The sequence below is a fragment of the Cloeon dipterum genome, chromosome X (genome assembly GCF_949628265.1).
Source record: "Cloeon dipterum chromosome X, ieCloDipt1.1, whole genome shotgun sequence".
Lineage (NCBI taxonomy): Eukaryota > Metazoa > Arthropoda > Insecta > Ephemeroptera > Baetidae > Cloeon > Cloeon dipterum.
Window position 1 is genome coordinate 13,987,883 of NC_088790.1, and position 15,975 is coordinate 14,003,857.

Below are 15,975 nucleotides of genomic sequence, written 5' to 3' on the forward strand. Positions count from 1 at the left end.
TTTGATATTGAGACCATATATTTAATAATCACTTTTCACTAAATTTTAAACTAATTTAGATATTATCTACACATTTTTGAAATAATCTCTTGAATTAAAATGTGTCCATACAGCCTCAGTAGCATAAAAGTAAGCTAAAAATTTAATAATTTTCCATTTGTTTCAAGACTTTTTTCCTGTCAATTGAAGCAACGAAAATTGAAAAAGTCTTCTGAATATAGGGCCAATAAAATATACGCCGTAAATTTACAACGAGTGTGTTGTCTGTTGTTAACTCAGCCAACTCCTGCAGGAATGATTTCGGCCTCGCCAAGTAGATAGTGGTTACGGCGCGTGAATTGGGGAAAAAAGGAGTTGGCAGCCCAGGGTGCAAATGAAGAGCAATAGCGACTTCATTGGCGTCAAAACAAGCAGAAAAGCAGCAGCCATCTGCGGTGCATCGAGTCATATCAAAAGTTGATCTCGGATGTCCCTGCGCCAAGGGGCCCTCGATTTGAGGGGGGTGAGAAACGGAGCTACGTCAGGGGTTGGCTTTTGGCGGAGCGCTAAGTGCGAGGACTTGTAGATTGCGTCCTTCTTTCCATTATTCCGCAGTAAATCACGGCCACTGCTGCTTTCGCGCCGTGCACATATATAACCGCCAAATTGGCCGAGACGCCAAAAAACATGTTTTATGGCTTAAAGCGATTGTTCCAGGCAGCCGAGACCGCCGTTTTATTGGAAAAGTGTATTCGCCAAATTGCTCCAATCGGTCCGGAAAACACGAATGTGCTGATTTTCAGGAAAGAAACAAATCCAACAGTGCTTGCCATGGAAATATAATCGCAATCCAATCTCACGTTCTGAGCCGAGAGCCGAGCGCCATTCCGGCCCGATTAATATTTGAATTGATGCAACAAAAGGGTCACCCTTATTAGTCCTGGGAGAAAACAATTTATTCTGGAAGCCAATTCAAATTAATGGCAAAAAATTGAGCTCTTTTCTTTCCTGTAATTATGTGGGGCGTTATAAAAAATTTCTTACTCACGGCTCATGGCTTAAAAGTAAACTTGAGATTTTAGTCTATCGACTGTTTTTTCATTATCTAATAGAAGTAGAGTTTGGACACATCTTTACGAATAAAGAAATTCTGATTTACAAAAATTGGTGTCTTAAATTCGACTTTTTTGACCAAATACAATCTTAATCTACAAAATGCAACGAATTCCTATAATTTTCTACGGAATTTCGATTTTCCCCTCAAACTGTCAATACGTTGGCTCTGGAGTAATGTGTGTTTTGACACGTCATCAAAAGATTTTTAGCCTTCCTTATTATTATTTTTTCTTCGGGAGAATTCAAGAAATTATAAAAAAATATGTTGCGTTTACAAATAAAATCCTTTAAAAATGACTCGTGTGCTCACTCAACTTTGTTCCAAAATTAAATTTATCCCTAAAAAGGTATACTGCCCTTCTTCTAAATCTTTTTTTCAGTTGATTTTAATTCCTCGGAGCTGTTCATTTTTCCATATTTATTTGTCTGAGATAGGCGACCATTTTATCCAAAAAACGACTAAAAACGTATTATTTTGGTTCAAAAAAATTGACTAAATAAATAAATTTCCCGATTTCGCTCATGAGAGCTAGTCTACAGTCTAGTCAATTAAATTAATCGCAATAATCACAATATAATTCTTGGTATTGATGAGTTACTCTGTTAAAGTAATAATAGAAATTTCGAAATGACAAAGAATTTTCGGGTGGTAAGCGGGTGTCCCGAGAGAGTTGCAGCGCGCAGCAATATCGCGCGCCTTAACAAACAAGCAGCCGTTGAGCCGGCAGTCTTGCGAATACACATTAGCCCATGGGTGCAATATCGCCGGGCTGATCCATGTTTGCGAGCAGATAAGCAAACACACACTGTTCTCTCGGTATACGTATAACCGAGTTTGGCGGATGCAGCGACCGCGCGTTATCAAATTTCATGCCCCAATAATTGACTATCGATAATTTATGTGCGCGACTCAATTTTCGCAGCGCGCGGCTCTAATCTAAAATCGATATTTTGCACGCGATGTTCGCAACTCGCGACCTCTAATTTATGATTCTCGTACACTATCGATGCGCTCTGTGTACCTTGGTTTGGAAAGTTTTGCATGAGTGCCGCGTTGTATGAGTTGGTTCAAGGCGTGATTTATGTGCTCGCAAGGTCTAGGTGTCTATAAACTTGGAAACAAATGCAACTTTTCTGCCAGCTGATATATACAGCGTGTTTGCCAAACGGGCGACTGCATGCCTCCTCGCCTCCTCTGATAATAGTTTTATCGGCCTATGAAGTTTCCAATTTATCTTCATCTTGATTGAATGAAAATTCATTGTTTAAGGTCGGAAATTTTAGACGGTCGATATTTCCTTCTGTGCGTCTGATTTACTACCGTCAAATAATCACAAATCCCACAATTTTGAACCACAATTAAAACCGTCTATGCTGCAAAAAACGTCTGCATCAACTATGCAAACAGAAATATCTTATAAACGCGGAAAACTATCTACATGTTATATTTGCTTGTACGATTTTGGTACAAAAACTATGGTTTTATGCATTTTTCTATGCATTCAAAAGTTTTTTTTCGTGAATTATTTGAAAGAAAAAGATAAAGTCAAGATTGAATCATTTTATTTATGCCGTCTTTAAAAGCGATATTAATTAAAATTGAAAAATGCACTCATTTTTTCTCAAATTTGCTGGTCTTGTAATCAGACACAGATGTTTAAAAGCTGAGTTTCGTTAGAATTTTTTCTATTTATAATTAAAAAGAATTTTAACTCAGTCAAGCTATGAAGTCAGTTGCTAACTTCTAGAGCTTGATTTTTTTAAACCAAGATGAATTCTGGAAAATTTGATCTATTTCCGTTTAAAATTATAAAAAATTGCTAAAGAAACCATCTGAATTTGACCTTTGTGCCCTTTTTAGAAGCATTAAAATCACGCAATTGCACATTCTGAAATCATAAATATAACATATATAATTGATAAGAAAACCGCTGGGTAAAATGGTTTAAAACAATCTCAAATCATCTTAAATATCTTAAATACCTTCTAAAAATAGCAGTCTTTTTGTCCAAAAGACCCGTTTAAATTTCCCAAGCCTATTAATTGCCCATGGTCACGGCGAGCTAAAGAATACTATTCATTATTAGGTATATCGTCTCCTCCTAGCCTGGTCTCAAATGCTCTGACTAACGTTACTCGATGAGTTTAGCTTAAATTTTTACATAACTTTGAAACAGTAAAAATTAAAAAAAGTATGCTCTGTATGTTTTGCAATTAATTTAATGTAAAATGAAATACATTTTGAGCCTTTTTGCACTTCGTTTCCAATATTTTTAATGTATTTGAGTGATTAATTTAGCAATAGTGTACTTTTAAAAATAATATATCGAATTGCTTCGTGAAGTGCACGAGGAATATTCTATACATACTTATCCGGCATCTTTGAGCCAATTAATAAGAACACTGCATTTAATACGCTAAGGGCATAAAAAATGAAACAGCTCGCTGGCACGAAAACGCCTCCTTTTATCATAGCTCTCGAGTCTCGAGGAATAATAGGCCACGAGAAGTCGGGTCGGGCCCGTAATGTATCATCCGAGGAAATTGCCCTGCACTCAAATATAAATTTGTATTCCGCGTCTATTTATTTTGCCGGGTGTCGTTTGAAATTCTGTTGCTCGCTCGCTTCTTTTGGTATTCCACGGAGGCGGCCGAACAAAGGGCACAATTTCGTGTCGGCTTTCAATAAAACACGAGGGATGATTATGAGCTGCCGCACATAGCCGCATTGGCCATTCCGCTCGTGCCAGCGATGATGGATGAAACACACATGCAGCTCTACTCAAATTGTTTCCACCCGGGGGCGAATTCACGAGGATGGAACGGGAGAAAGAGCAGAGAAATGTTAAGCCCGCGTTCCGAGGGCCGCACCGAGACTGACTATAGCTTCTGTCTGCGCAAACTTTTTACGGCCCAGGCAGTAAAATGATTCCGGATAACGGGCTGCCAGAAAGAAAGAGAAAGAAGTAAACTGCCGCAATGGCGGATTTGAGTTTAATATTGAAAATTTTTCCTGCCTGCTTCCTCAAATTTCGTGAGTCACAAATGAGTACATAGGAAAGGGAAACAAGTTTTAGGTTTCAACGTAGGTACATGAGGGGATTCTGGCATGATGTTTAATGCAGAGTTTAGGGGATGGTGAAAATTTTACCAGCAGTGAAACTTGTATTGTAATGAAAGCAAAATCAAATTGGCTTCCGTGATACAATATGTACACGTACAATTCATTGTTTATAAGAAAATCCCGCACACGGAACGTATTTAAAAAGCAAATTTTAATCAAACGCATGCACTGCTATGGTTTAAAACTCAGTAAACTAAACCACCAGTCAATATTTTTCTATCGAGAATCGTTTATTTTTGTTAGGGAGGTCATGGATAATTTTAAATTATGTAATAATAAGATTAATTTTTCATGTTAAGTGATGATTTTTGTATATATTTTCTTAGGTGAAAAGAATCAATTCATATTCTAAGTAAAATCTATAAAAGTAGAAACTAGAACAATTTTTCTTCGAGATTTCACTCTTCTTTTTATGTTTAACGAAACCAATTGAAATGATGCAAAAATGATGTGTGGTGAATAAAAGAGCACACTCACATTTAGGAGGGTTGATGGGAATTCCGGAGCGGTACAAGTTCTCCTCACAGCTCCAGTCACGGTTGCGCTGCACGGTGCGGGCCGAAAAGGCGGCCAGCAGGACGAGCGCAGCCATGAAGAGGGCCCTGCGCTGCTTGGGGGCGGCCCGCCTCCACAACTCGGCCGCCCCCTGGCCCAGCAGGAGGCAGTAGCCGACCGAGGGGATGTAGAGCACCCGCTCGGCCACCACGAAGCCAACGTAGAAGAAAAGGTTGGAGGCGGGCAGGAAGGGTACGCAAATCAGTCCCAGGCCCACGAGGGCCGCCTCTGCGCCCTTGGGCGGCCGGAACACTTTGCCCGCCACCTTGGGCGTTGGGTGGTTGTTGTTGTTGTGTCCCCCGGACGACAAGTGGCACACTGTGCACCGCTTAGCCACTTTGCTCGGCCGCTGCGGGTGCTGGGGGCGGCGGAGCAGAGCCAGGAGACGGCGGCCGGCACGGAATAACCCGTAGTACAGCACCACCGACAACAGGTTGCGCGGGTCCCAAATGGATTTCACCCTGGGAATGGCTTCCATCGACCTGTGAAAGATGCAACAAGGAATATATAGGAAATTAAACAATTTGTCATTTTAAGGAAATTTATCGTCAAAATCATCGACCAAACCAAAGTGGGAAAATTAGTTGGTTTTGTATGTAGAAAGTGAATTGATTTTTCAACTAGCGTCGGAATGCTTAAAAATTCATGACACATTTGAAAGTTCAAATACTAGACTGGTTTTGCGCATCTCTTAGAAAAATCCAATATTTGCTTGACAAAAGCTGTCGTGTATATTTGCAGTAGAAATTTGATCCAAAACTGTGCTTTTTCGAGTGGCAAAAGCAATGAATATCTTTTGAGAATCGAGATTTCTTTCTTCAAAAGAAATAGAAAGTCCATTCTATCTGCAATCATTGTGGTGTCGATTTCTAAGAAATGGAAACTTGAATAAATTTTGTTGATGTGATTTTTTTAACACATATTGAACACGTTTTTCTTGAATTTATGCTTTTGAAGATGAGTTTAATCTAGAATTTATGCTCAAACAGGTTTTTTAATTTGTCGGTAAATTCAAATGAAAGCAGGAGCACTTGGGGGTGTCATATTCTTTTCAGTTGAAATTAAATTCAGCTTCTTCGGTGCCTATATAGTTAGCTAAGTGAACTGTTTATTTTCCTGTATTTCTATAGGAATTTCCTGCTCGGCTAGTTCCCTCATCTATCATACGAGACAGGAAGCTCATGAATTAGAGCTGAAACACCCTATAGCAGCCTCTATACTAGTTTAGCAGTAAATTTTGGTAGAAATAAACAGCTCACAATACAACAAAGAAGCTACATTTTAATTCCATTGAAAAATAGTTTTTATATGGTTTTCATGAATTTTACTATCGTTTTATTTCCTGCTGAATTTCCATTTTGGGTTTCATAAAAAAATCATATAGAAATTTTAAAACTCTACTTTCAAAGTATAATGCAAAATTTGTAAAAAAAACTTACCAGTCAAAGCTGAGCCACTTGGGAAACACCATGAGGAGCATGTTGAAGGCTGGCAAGTAGGCAAAGGTGAGAAATCTGGTCATCAGCGATTTGGACCGGGCCGCAGGGTTGTCGCAGGAGGCGAACTCAGGCACTTGGCCGCCCATCAGGTACAGCCTGGTCTGCAGCAGGACGCCCAGGCCGGCCGCCAGCACCAGCAAGCTCTCCGACAGGCCGCGGTTCACCCTCTGTAACAAATGAGTTGAAAGCTGCGTTATTGGCCAATTCGAATGGAAATTTTGTAACAATGATTGCTTATTCCCGTCTCGTAACTTTTGACTGCAAAGGAATAAAATTTGACTGGGTCGTCACGGCACCTGCCATAAAAGCAGAAATCGCGGCCGAAGCCGCAAATATCAAGAAATATAAAGAGAATCAAAACGACGAGCAAGCATTAAAGGCCGGGTTATTAACATAAACATGCCAATGCGCTAGCGCGAATATGGTATTGAAGCCGCACGGAATGTGTATGGAAATGTGCGTTTGAATATTCAGAAATGTTGAAAGCCAGAGTTGCCCAAATCGCTGCTGTTTGCGCGTTAATGACCGAGCAGGGACTCGATATATTCGGCAGAGAAAAGCGATAATGTGAGCTATTTCGTTAGCGAGTGAAAAGTGTCTAAAGGGGCAATGCAACGAGGAAGCAAAAATTAAAATAGAGGCTTTTGATTTCTGTTTAGCCTAAGTAGAAATAAATCATTTGGGCTGCGCGCGTTTAATTTAATTAAATATATTTCTGGTATAATTAATGAGAACGAACCATGGACCAGCTGTGTTTACCAAGAAGTGGTTTTTCCTATTAAATTAAAAATTGTGTAAATACCGCAGAATTTCATGATTATTGAAATTTTACCGGAATTAATTAATTATGAGCCTTTACACTTTGATAGAAAACGGAAATGAAACAATTTAAAAAAAAATACAATATCCTTTTAAGGGACAATAAATAAACCAAAATGCACAGTCCTTCGATCAAATTCTCAATTTTTATGAAGCCTTATATAAACTGTGACTTCGTTTTGATAGGACGTGGACCATATTTCTGTTGCAAAGCTTGCATTTTTAGCAAAAAATCTAATATCCATCAGATCCTATAGCTGGTAGAAATAGAGAGCTTAGTAGCGGAGATAAAAAACAAGTTCGCCTCATTTAAGCAGAAATTTTTCCGCGTCATTTGTCGTTTCCCCGATTTGACAAGAAAATGTTCGAGTCGCAAGCAAGCAAGCAGCATCGAGCTTGACTTTTTCCATCGGCAAATCGCGTAGAGCACTGCCCCAGTCTGCCGGGCGGGCGAATGTGTTCGAATGCGCTGCAGCAAAACGTAACGGCGTGTAATATTGTGTTGCTGAGCCATTTGGCAGGATTTGAATTGTCACTCGAGCCTCATTAGCCCAAGGAATAAAGGGTGAAAGCTGGCTCTCAGCAGCGCACAGACAGACACGCGCGCGCTCGAAAAACATGAAAACTGCGCGCCGCTCAGAGTTAATCAAACGAGTGGCGCGTCATTAAACCGCTCGAGTGTGTCTGTATTTTATGTACATCTGCAATGGATACATTATCAAAACTCGCTTTTTCTGTTAGCTCCGGCACTCAGTGTGTTTCTCCAGCTGCGGACTGGATGACAACATTCAAAATCTATTTCAAATGGTGCAATGTCTATAATAATATAATGCGCAGTTGGCAAATTGCATCAGAGAAAAATTAAGACACACATGGAAGTGATATAAATATTTATTGTTTGTTTTTTGTACTTATTATTTATAAAGCCTTTACTTCATTTTATTGTTCATTGTTTGTTGTACATATGTTTTAGTTGGTGTTAATGTATTGTTTTGTGTATTTGAATACGACAAAAATATAAGGTAATAAAAATATTTTACCAACGTTTGGAAATCCGTTCCAATGAAGCCGTTTAAAAATGTATTTATAAAATTAAATAGACCTTTGATTTCTATAGGGATTTATTTTCCAAACTCGCATTTGCAGCACTCAACCCCTTCAATTTGTTTTACTGGCGGCCCAGTCCGTGCCTGTCACGACTGCTGACCGGATGCATCCAGACAGCGCAATTTATATGTGTATTAGTCTACATACGCTTATTAATAATGATGCAAATTAAACGCTCGACGGCGAGCAGCGTAAATCATCATGGTTGCTATATTCAAATGCATGCAATATCGCAGCCTTTTTGCCGATGCACGGCCTAATAGTTTGCTCTAATTAGATGAAATATACTCTCGGCTGTCAAAGTGATGTGCCGAGCGGATTGTTTCAGCCGACTAATGGACGGCAGCGTGTCCGAGGGGAAAAACGCAAATTGGTTCGGTTAAAACTCAATTTAGGAAGCGGAGGAGCGATATTTTAGCCAGTTGAAAAGGCTAAAAATAGCTGTCAGACGAGGGAAAATGGCACGCTTGGTGCTTCAAATAGGTGTGGGAGAGGAAAAATTACAGGTGAAATGTGGGCTTTCATTTTGGGTTAGTCGCTCGAAAAATAATTATTTCCAAATAAACCTTACTCTTAATGCAGTAACACAAGAATTGATTTTAAAGCATTTGCATTTCAACACAAAATAGACGGCTCTTTTAGACGATATTTTGTTCCATTTAGACTCTTTTTAAATCGGTTTTGGAGCCTATTCAAACGGTATTTCTATCCATATGTTAGGTCAACTTTATAACTTTTTAAAAAGTCAAATTCAGTTGTTTTTTGCACAAGAAGAGTGAACAATTTTGATCAAATTGTTCGATTTAAGATGCAAAATTCAGTTAATTTTATAAAAAAGTTAATTCGTGATCATTTCATGCCAAATTGCAAAGCAGACGACAGAGAAAAAATGGTTGATACAAAATGTGTATTGTTCTAGTTTCTTAATACCAATAAATTAAAAGTTAAAACGAATCAAAAATATCTATCCCAAAATAATAATTAAAATTATATTTCACTTACAATTTTTATGAGTATGAATGAATGTGAGAATTATATGAGTAAATGCATTTTAATATGTGCAAAAAGCTCAGAACTAGAGCCTGAAAAAATATAAAATTGACAGTAAATCAAGTTTAAATTTCAAATTTTACACCAAAATTAATTCAGTCACTCCGCATTTGCTAATAAATATAAATTATTTTTAAAGTATTTCAGCAAGACATTAAATTTTTATCTGTGTGCTACCCTATAAATTTTTCTTTTTGTTGTCAGTATGTTTTCCTCCTTTATGTCTGTTACTGCGTGAGATAAAGATAACGCAAAACGATTGGTGGGTCGAAAATGAAGCCAAAAGTTCAGGTTGATATTACAAAAGACGCGATCAATAAGAGCGACGACGGACCATGTGGATTTTGAACGACCATCCCGAGAGTAATGTTTCAGCAAGCTCCGCGTGTTTTCATTGCCACTTTGGTAGCTGTAGCAGCGGGGGTTGGTGCGACGCGAATAAAACAAGAAAAATCGTCCGTCAGCAGTTAAAAGTACACTAGCGAGAGACATAAACGGGTTGGGGAATGTTGGGCGGGTGGTGTTCGGTCGCAGGTATTATTAGCAGGGTGGTAAACACAGCAGGGCGTGGTCGGGGCGGGTGGGTTGGCGGCCAGGAGGGCTGCTCTATGCCCGACTTTCTCGAGAGCGCCGAGAGAAAGAGAACGAGAGAGAGAGAGAGGAACGTCACACCAGCAGTTTCCCAGCGACAACAAGCGTGGAATACAAAACAGTTGCTTGACTTATGGGTGCCGCAAAACACACATAATATGCTCGCTCGAGATGATGAAGCAACTGCTGCAGATCAATATTGAGAAGGGAAAGCTCCCCATATGTACAACAGGCATATGAACCAAACTTTTTGCACAATATGCAAAAATTGGAAAACAAATTATAAAATAGTTATTTTGAACAGATCAATTATTTTAATTTCCTCATTATAGTAGTGTTTTCAAAAATGAACTTCAAATTTTTAAAAAAATTTTGTGTAGGCTGTGAAGCTTACTTAACAAACAGCAAGCGAAATAAATTAATTAAAAAATAATTTTAAGATAGCTAAAATTTACTTGCAAACTTTTAATACAATTATACAAAATAGGAATTTTCAGAGTGGTGAAAATGATTAAAATGAAGAAACAGAGACTCAAATGAAACGAAAAAGCACTTGACTTTTTGTTGTGTGGTGAATTTATTTCAGCATTGTCATTTGTCCGACCAACTTGTGAATTTCCCCGTTAATTCAGATTGATAATTTTATAAAAGATTTAAAAAAAATGCTATTCGGTACCTATGAGGAGAAACCGAGTTTGCAGTTTTGAAGAGAGTAAATTTTTAAAATGAAATTTTTCGCATTATTTGCAATAAAGAGTGACGATTAACTTAATTTGGACATGAATTCCCCACAGCCACCTTGCTTTTGACCTGTGGTTGGCCCCCTGAATAGGCACTCTACGCTGTTCAAGAAAGAATTTTATATCCATCCATTAGAGAGGCCATTGAGGAGAGGCTGATATTTGCTGCAGAAGAGGACGGAAGGCACGTATCGCGCCACTTTTTGGATCGCTCCTTAATTAAAAAGAAAGTATCCGTTTCACCGGAGAGGGAAAAGTTGGGAAATTAGGGAAACTTTGTCGGAATTGTTGCTCTCGTCTGAGGCAAAAAAAGACGGTATTAACACACGAATATGGGACGGCAGAGGAGCGAGAAGAGTCAAGTTGAGCGCCGAAGGGCAGAAAGAGAGCCGTATGTGGTGGTGGTGGTGGTGAAGGAGAGAGCGCCGCGTCGAGTTCTATTTCATCAATCTGATGCGTGCTGTGTTTGATTTGCGGCAGATTCTCGCTAGCAGCCGTCCCCACTGCCCAATATCACTCGGCTGGCTGCTGCTTTTTCATCTCCACTACCGGACAAACATCATACTGCTGCGGCTCTCGACTCTCGCTCTTATATTTATCTATCATAAAAATCTAGGTAGACACCCGCGACGCTCAGTTAAAAATTATCTTTCAAACTGATTCTTTTAATATGTTTATTAATGCGCAATCTTACTGGCTTTTATATCAATGCATGGTATTTCCCTGAAATCATTTTCTTTTTTATAATGGTTTCTATAACTCTATTACAGAAAATGTTGATTTGCTTTGTGTGCTGGTAATGATAAATTTTGTTCATTTTTTGTATCGTGGAATAGCGAAAAAACGCCAAATGTTAATTTTAAAATTAATTTTCTTAATTTTTAAGGTGACATGATAAACTAGAGATTGATTTAATATTAAAAATAATAAATATAACATAAAAATGGTAAAAATTTAATACCAATACATGGATCAATTAAACATACCTGGCTAAATATCTTAATCCAACAGCTTGTTAGAACTCTCGCATTTCCGTTTATATTTTTGAGTGCTTTATTTGTAACACGGTCATCTATAGGGTTTCCCGGAAAAATCTGATTCTTATTTTCTAACTTCTCGTTAAACTAAGCCCCCTAATCACTTAATTCGTAACTCATGTCAAACAAAATATGTTTTTCACTCTTCGATTTTATATCCGGTGTTTAATGTTGTGTCACGAGGAAAAGTTTTTTAACAGAGCAACTGTAGGACTGTGGGATAGCGACTATACTTCAAAGCACGCTTTACGATTGCGTTACAATGTCATAAAATTTTCTGCGAATGGAACATTCACCTGTCAGTCTGCTATAAAAATTCAGCGCAAAAACTTCCTTCTGAAAAAGAAAAGAACTGTAAAAGAACTCGTGCTTTCGATTATTTTCACGCGACCGGTCTGCAGCTCGCGTATGTCAAAAAGATCAAAGACAGGGTGGGGCGTCGCGGGGCTCTGATGCGACAAACAGCCTGACGACGAGGCCTATATCGCCACACACGATTCGTTTTCGAGCAAATTTTCATCATATCCCGGCATTGGGAGCGAGAGAGAGAGAGAGAGAGAGAGAGAGAGAGAGAGAGAGAGAGAGAGAGAGAGAGAGAGAGAGAGAGGCTGGCTGGCACACACTCAATGATATCTTTTCACGTGCCTGCTCCAGGGATTTGAGCGGAAATGATGGCTGCGCTGCGACTCGGCTGCTTTTTGCGCTCTCAACGACGCCGCCACCGCCGCCGTTTTTACTCCGGTGCTGCTGAATTACACCGCAGAGGCAGCTGGACTTGAGGGAGTTAATTAACAAAAGTTTGCCGAGTGTTCTCTGCCCGCTTATTATTTAGATGCGCACTGCATACGATAAATACGTACGAGACGCAGCAAAAAAGGCGAGATAGTGCGCCCGCGGTTTCAACGCCCGGGCCCGAGGGGAGCTGCCTGCTTTTAATGTTTATGCAGCGCAGTAATTTATTTGTTTGTACGCAAGCACAAAAACACAACGGCAAGATGCTATCGGTGACGTCACCAGTTAATTTGGCTCGGAAAAAATTCCCTGCTCTCTTATCTGTGTTGCACAGCCTGTTAGCTGCTAGTTTGTTTCTCCCCCTCTGCGCCGGGGGGTTTTCTATTTCGCGACGCATTATTTGTGTATTTTCGACCGAGAGAAATTGCCCTCCGGTCTTGTTTGCAATTTATTTCGTCAATTGTAGATGTGCGGGGGAGCTTGCGTATATAAACAAACAGGTTGCTAGTCGAAAGAAACGGTAGCTCTGTCTTCTGGGCTGATCAAAATATTTACATGGGAACAGGAGTAAACGTGCGCCGCGTTTTATGGTTTTATTCAAATCGAGCAATTTTGCAGTGCCCGCGAACGCCACCAGATGGGTGACATGAAGCTTGGCCTTTGATGTCTGTTCTTCGTACTAGATTCACGTTTCACTGAAATATACTGGCTCGAATTTACGTTTCATGACCAAATTCTAGTGGAATAATTTAATCACGATATTGAAAATTTCCATAGACAATGTATTAAATCAACATTCTTCTTGAATTTTGCGATTTTTTGTATTTGGAAATGATTTAATTTAAATTACCACTCTTTCGGATACACACGCATACTTGATGAGAATTGATAAGCAAAATCCAGGAAGATCCTTGCTGTCAATACATAAATTAATTCCTACGAATTTAGTTAAAGGTAAAATTTGTGTAGGTAGAGTAGTAATTGTTGTAGAAAAGTGGCTGCAAAGTTGGTGTGCTTTCAAATAGCTGTCTCCCGGCCTACTTTGCAAGAGCCACCTTTCCCCCTCTTATCACCTTTACAACTCGACCCCTCTGTGCGGTCAAAATAAAATCTAGTAGTGTAGTGAAATAAAATCTTATTTTATTTCACTACATATTATATAGCTTCCCCAAAAAGTGTCATGAACCGTCTCGATGAAATCTGCCAAGAAAATATGGTCAAGTGCTGTAAATTTTGGAGTATATAGGAAAAAAACTTTATCTCCAGCAAGATCCTCAATTCAAAATTGCACAACACATTGTAAATCTAACAATTTAATCAATTTCTTACTGTGACCAACAATGTATTTTCAATTGTTGCCCTGTATTAATCCCCTTTAAAGTAACATTTTGAAAGGCTAGAATTATCTCTAACATAAATCAAATTCAGCGAGTTGGCAACAACAAAAAAAGTGGTAAAGTAAATATTTCAGGAAAAATTCATTGGGAAAAAATTATTGCTATAGATGCAAAGAGGAGAAAGAAGGTTGCTGTTTAGTCGACTGCTCTGCTCTCATTGTGTGAGTACACTTTCATATTCAAATGCAATTGCACCTGAATAGCAGCGAGTAGCGTGCCACCCGCACAACCGAACCTTTGTTTCCGTCCGTCGCTGCGAGAGAAGAAGCACGCGCGCGTAAACAACAAAGTGCGCTTTTTTGTTCCAATTGTCCCGGTGGCCAGTGGGCTGAAAGCGTTTTATTTCCGCCTTGCATATTTATTTTATTCTCGCAATGAGAGAGCGAGCGAGGGAATGCCGCTGGCAGAACGCGAAGGGTTTTATTTCGCCCGCGCTCTCTAATCCCCGTTTGAATAATTTGGACCGAAATTTACAATTTTTATGGCCGCTTTTAAGTGGCCCGGCCGGTTTTATTACTGCCGGCAGTCTTAAGTATGTAAATTGTTGAATAATGAATGACACTGCGCGCGCGAGTGCGAGCGCGGCCTGCTTGAATATTCATCGCGACGCTGGCTGTTGTTTGGTCAGCACTCCCAATTCGCCGGCAGATAAGGCACATTCCAATTTTGTGTTTACCGCAACACTCGCACTCTCTACGCAAATCATGCCTTATCTCGTTTTTAATCCCGCGCACTATAGCCCAAAGCTGGCGTTTTCCGCCTCAAGGACACTTTGCTCGATTCACAGCCACGTGTGCGAAATCACCGCTTTGTCCCGCTTTTTGCGCCACTTGCAAAAAACAAGCAAATCAATGCGTACGCTTTGTTTCGCGCAGCACGAAGGTGAAGTGAATTTGGACTTTAATGGTGCTTAGTCAAGATCATTTCAACAAGTCACTTCTTTGTTTCACAATATAAATTAATTATTTGCGACGGAACACAAACTTTTAAGGAAAGTATCCGTAGATGTAAAATAATTAGGTAAATTCGGAAAAAAGTGAGGTAGAATAAGAAATAATTGTTTCTCGTTTTAAAATTTTGTATATGGATTTGCTTTTTTATGAAAGCTATTGGTATTGGTTTTCAATTAGTTGCGGATTTTATTTTTTTAAACAAATAAATGAGCATAAATTTATTTTGCCCAAATAATATCGAACAAAAATTATAAATTTTGACTGCCGAGCATTTTAAGAGGCTTTAAAATTAATCTTTCTCTTTTGAGCTGTTTAAAAAATCCTTGCTAAAGTGGTCGGGCGAAGTGAAGAAGGGCCCCTCTCAAGACCCACGCAGCATTTGTTGCATAGGCAACCGGCTCATCAGTTACGACGCCCGGGTTGCATACTGTTGCAAAGAGGTGATTAAGCTCAACCGTGTGCGGGCGTTGATTGCGAAATATCACCGAGCGAGTGCATCGTTTAACCATCGACTGACCTGAGCTCGCAAGGCTAAGTGTCATTGAAGGTGTAGGCTAATCGAGTGGAAACTTTCATTACATATGCATTAAGCTGTGGTCAACTTACCAAGTAGATGGTAATGAACATAGAGAGGGGATTATTTAGCTAACAACACAATACATATTTGTTTAATTGATGATGATAAAATAATATTTACTTTATTTGACCTAATTGTGGCTCAAACTATATCCTCAAATAATTTGACAACTTTTCAAGGTAGACTGGAGATAAAACGTTTTATCAATGGAATTGAATCATCTTAACGTGCATTTCTGTAAATATACAGTCAAAATAAAATAATATTTAAGTTATTTTCCGTCAAAAAGTTTGAATGATTCCCATCACATAATTTAATACTAAAGAATTTTTTCGTGTAGCTTAACAACTCTCGATATCCAAATTTTCTTGAGAATGGAGCCATTACTCACGCTTCGTTCGAATATTTCGACCTTGACGCAACAAAGTTATGGCAGAAAGGGATAATTTGCATTGTTTGAAACAAGTCGAGGGCAAACTTGGCGCTGACGGTTGTGCATACAAATTTTCACGATCGCTTGCCCATTGGCAAATTAGTAGTCGGCGCTGCTCGAACAATTAGTCCGAGAGTTATTCATAGCGGCGGCTGAAACTTTCGCAATTAAAGACGCTGCTGCCGGCGGCGGCGGAGGCGGACAGCCGAATGTGGCGCATGCGTCGCGCATTCCTGCCGCCTGCAATTTCGGCTCTGTGCTGTGTT

The 15,975-nt window shown here is 39.3% G+C and overlaps 1 protein-coding gene across 2 annotated transcripts in view; it reads right to left on the bottom strand.

Moving 5' to 3' along the window:
- The window catches only part of LOC135945156 (protein O-mannosyl-transferase Tmtc2-like), a 182,951-nt gene that overhangs the window by 57,011 nt on the left and 109,965 nt on the right, over positions 1–15,975 (bottom strand). For both annotated transcript variants that reach the window (XR_010575406.1, XM_065492625.1), the window contains exons 3-4: positions 6,214–6,440; positions 4,697–5,256 (exon numbers count right to left, since the gene is read on the bottom strand). Coding sequence is in view for 1 of the 2 variants with exons in the window: in XM_065492625.1 (XP_065348697.1) it covers positions 4,697–5,256; positions 6,214–6,440 (787 nt within the window). In the remaining variant the exon portion in view is untranslated. The remainder of the gene's footprint in view (positions 1–4,696; positions 5,257–6,213; positions 6,441–15,975) is intronic.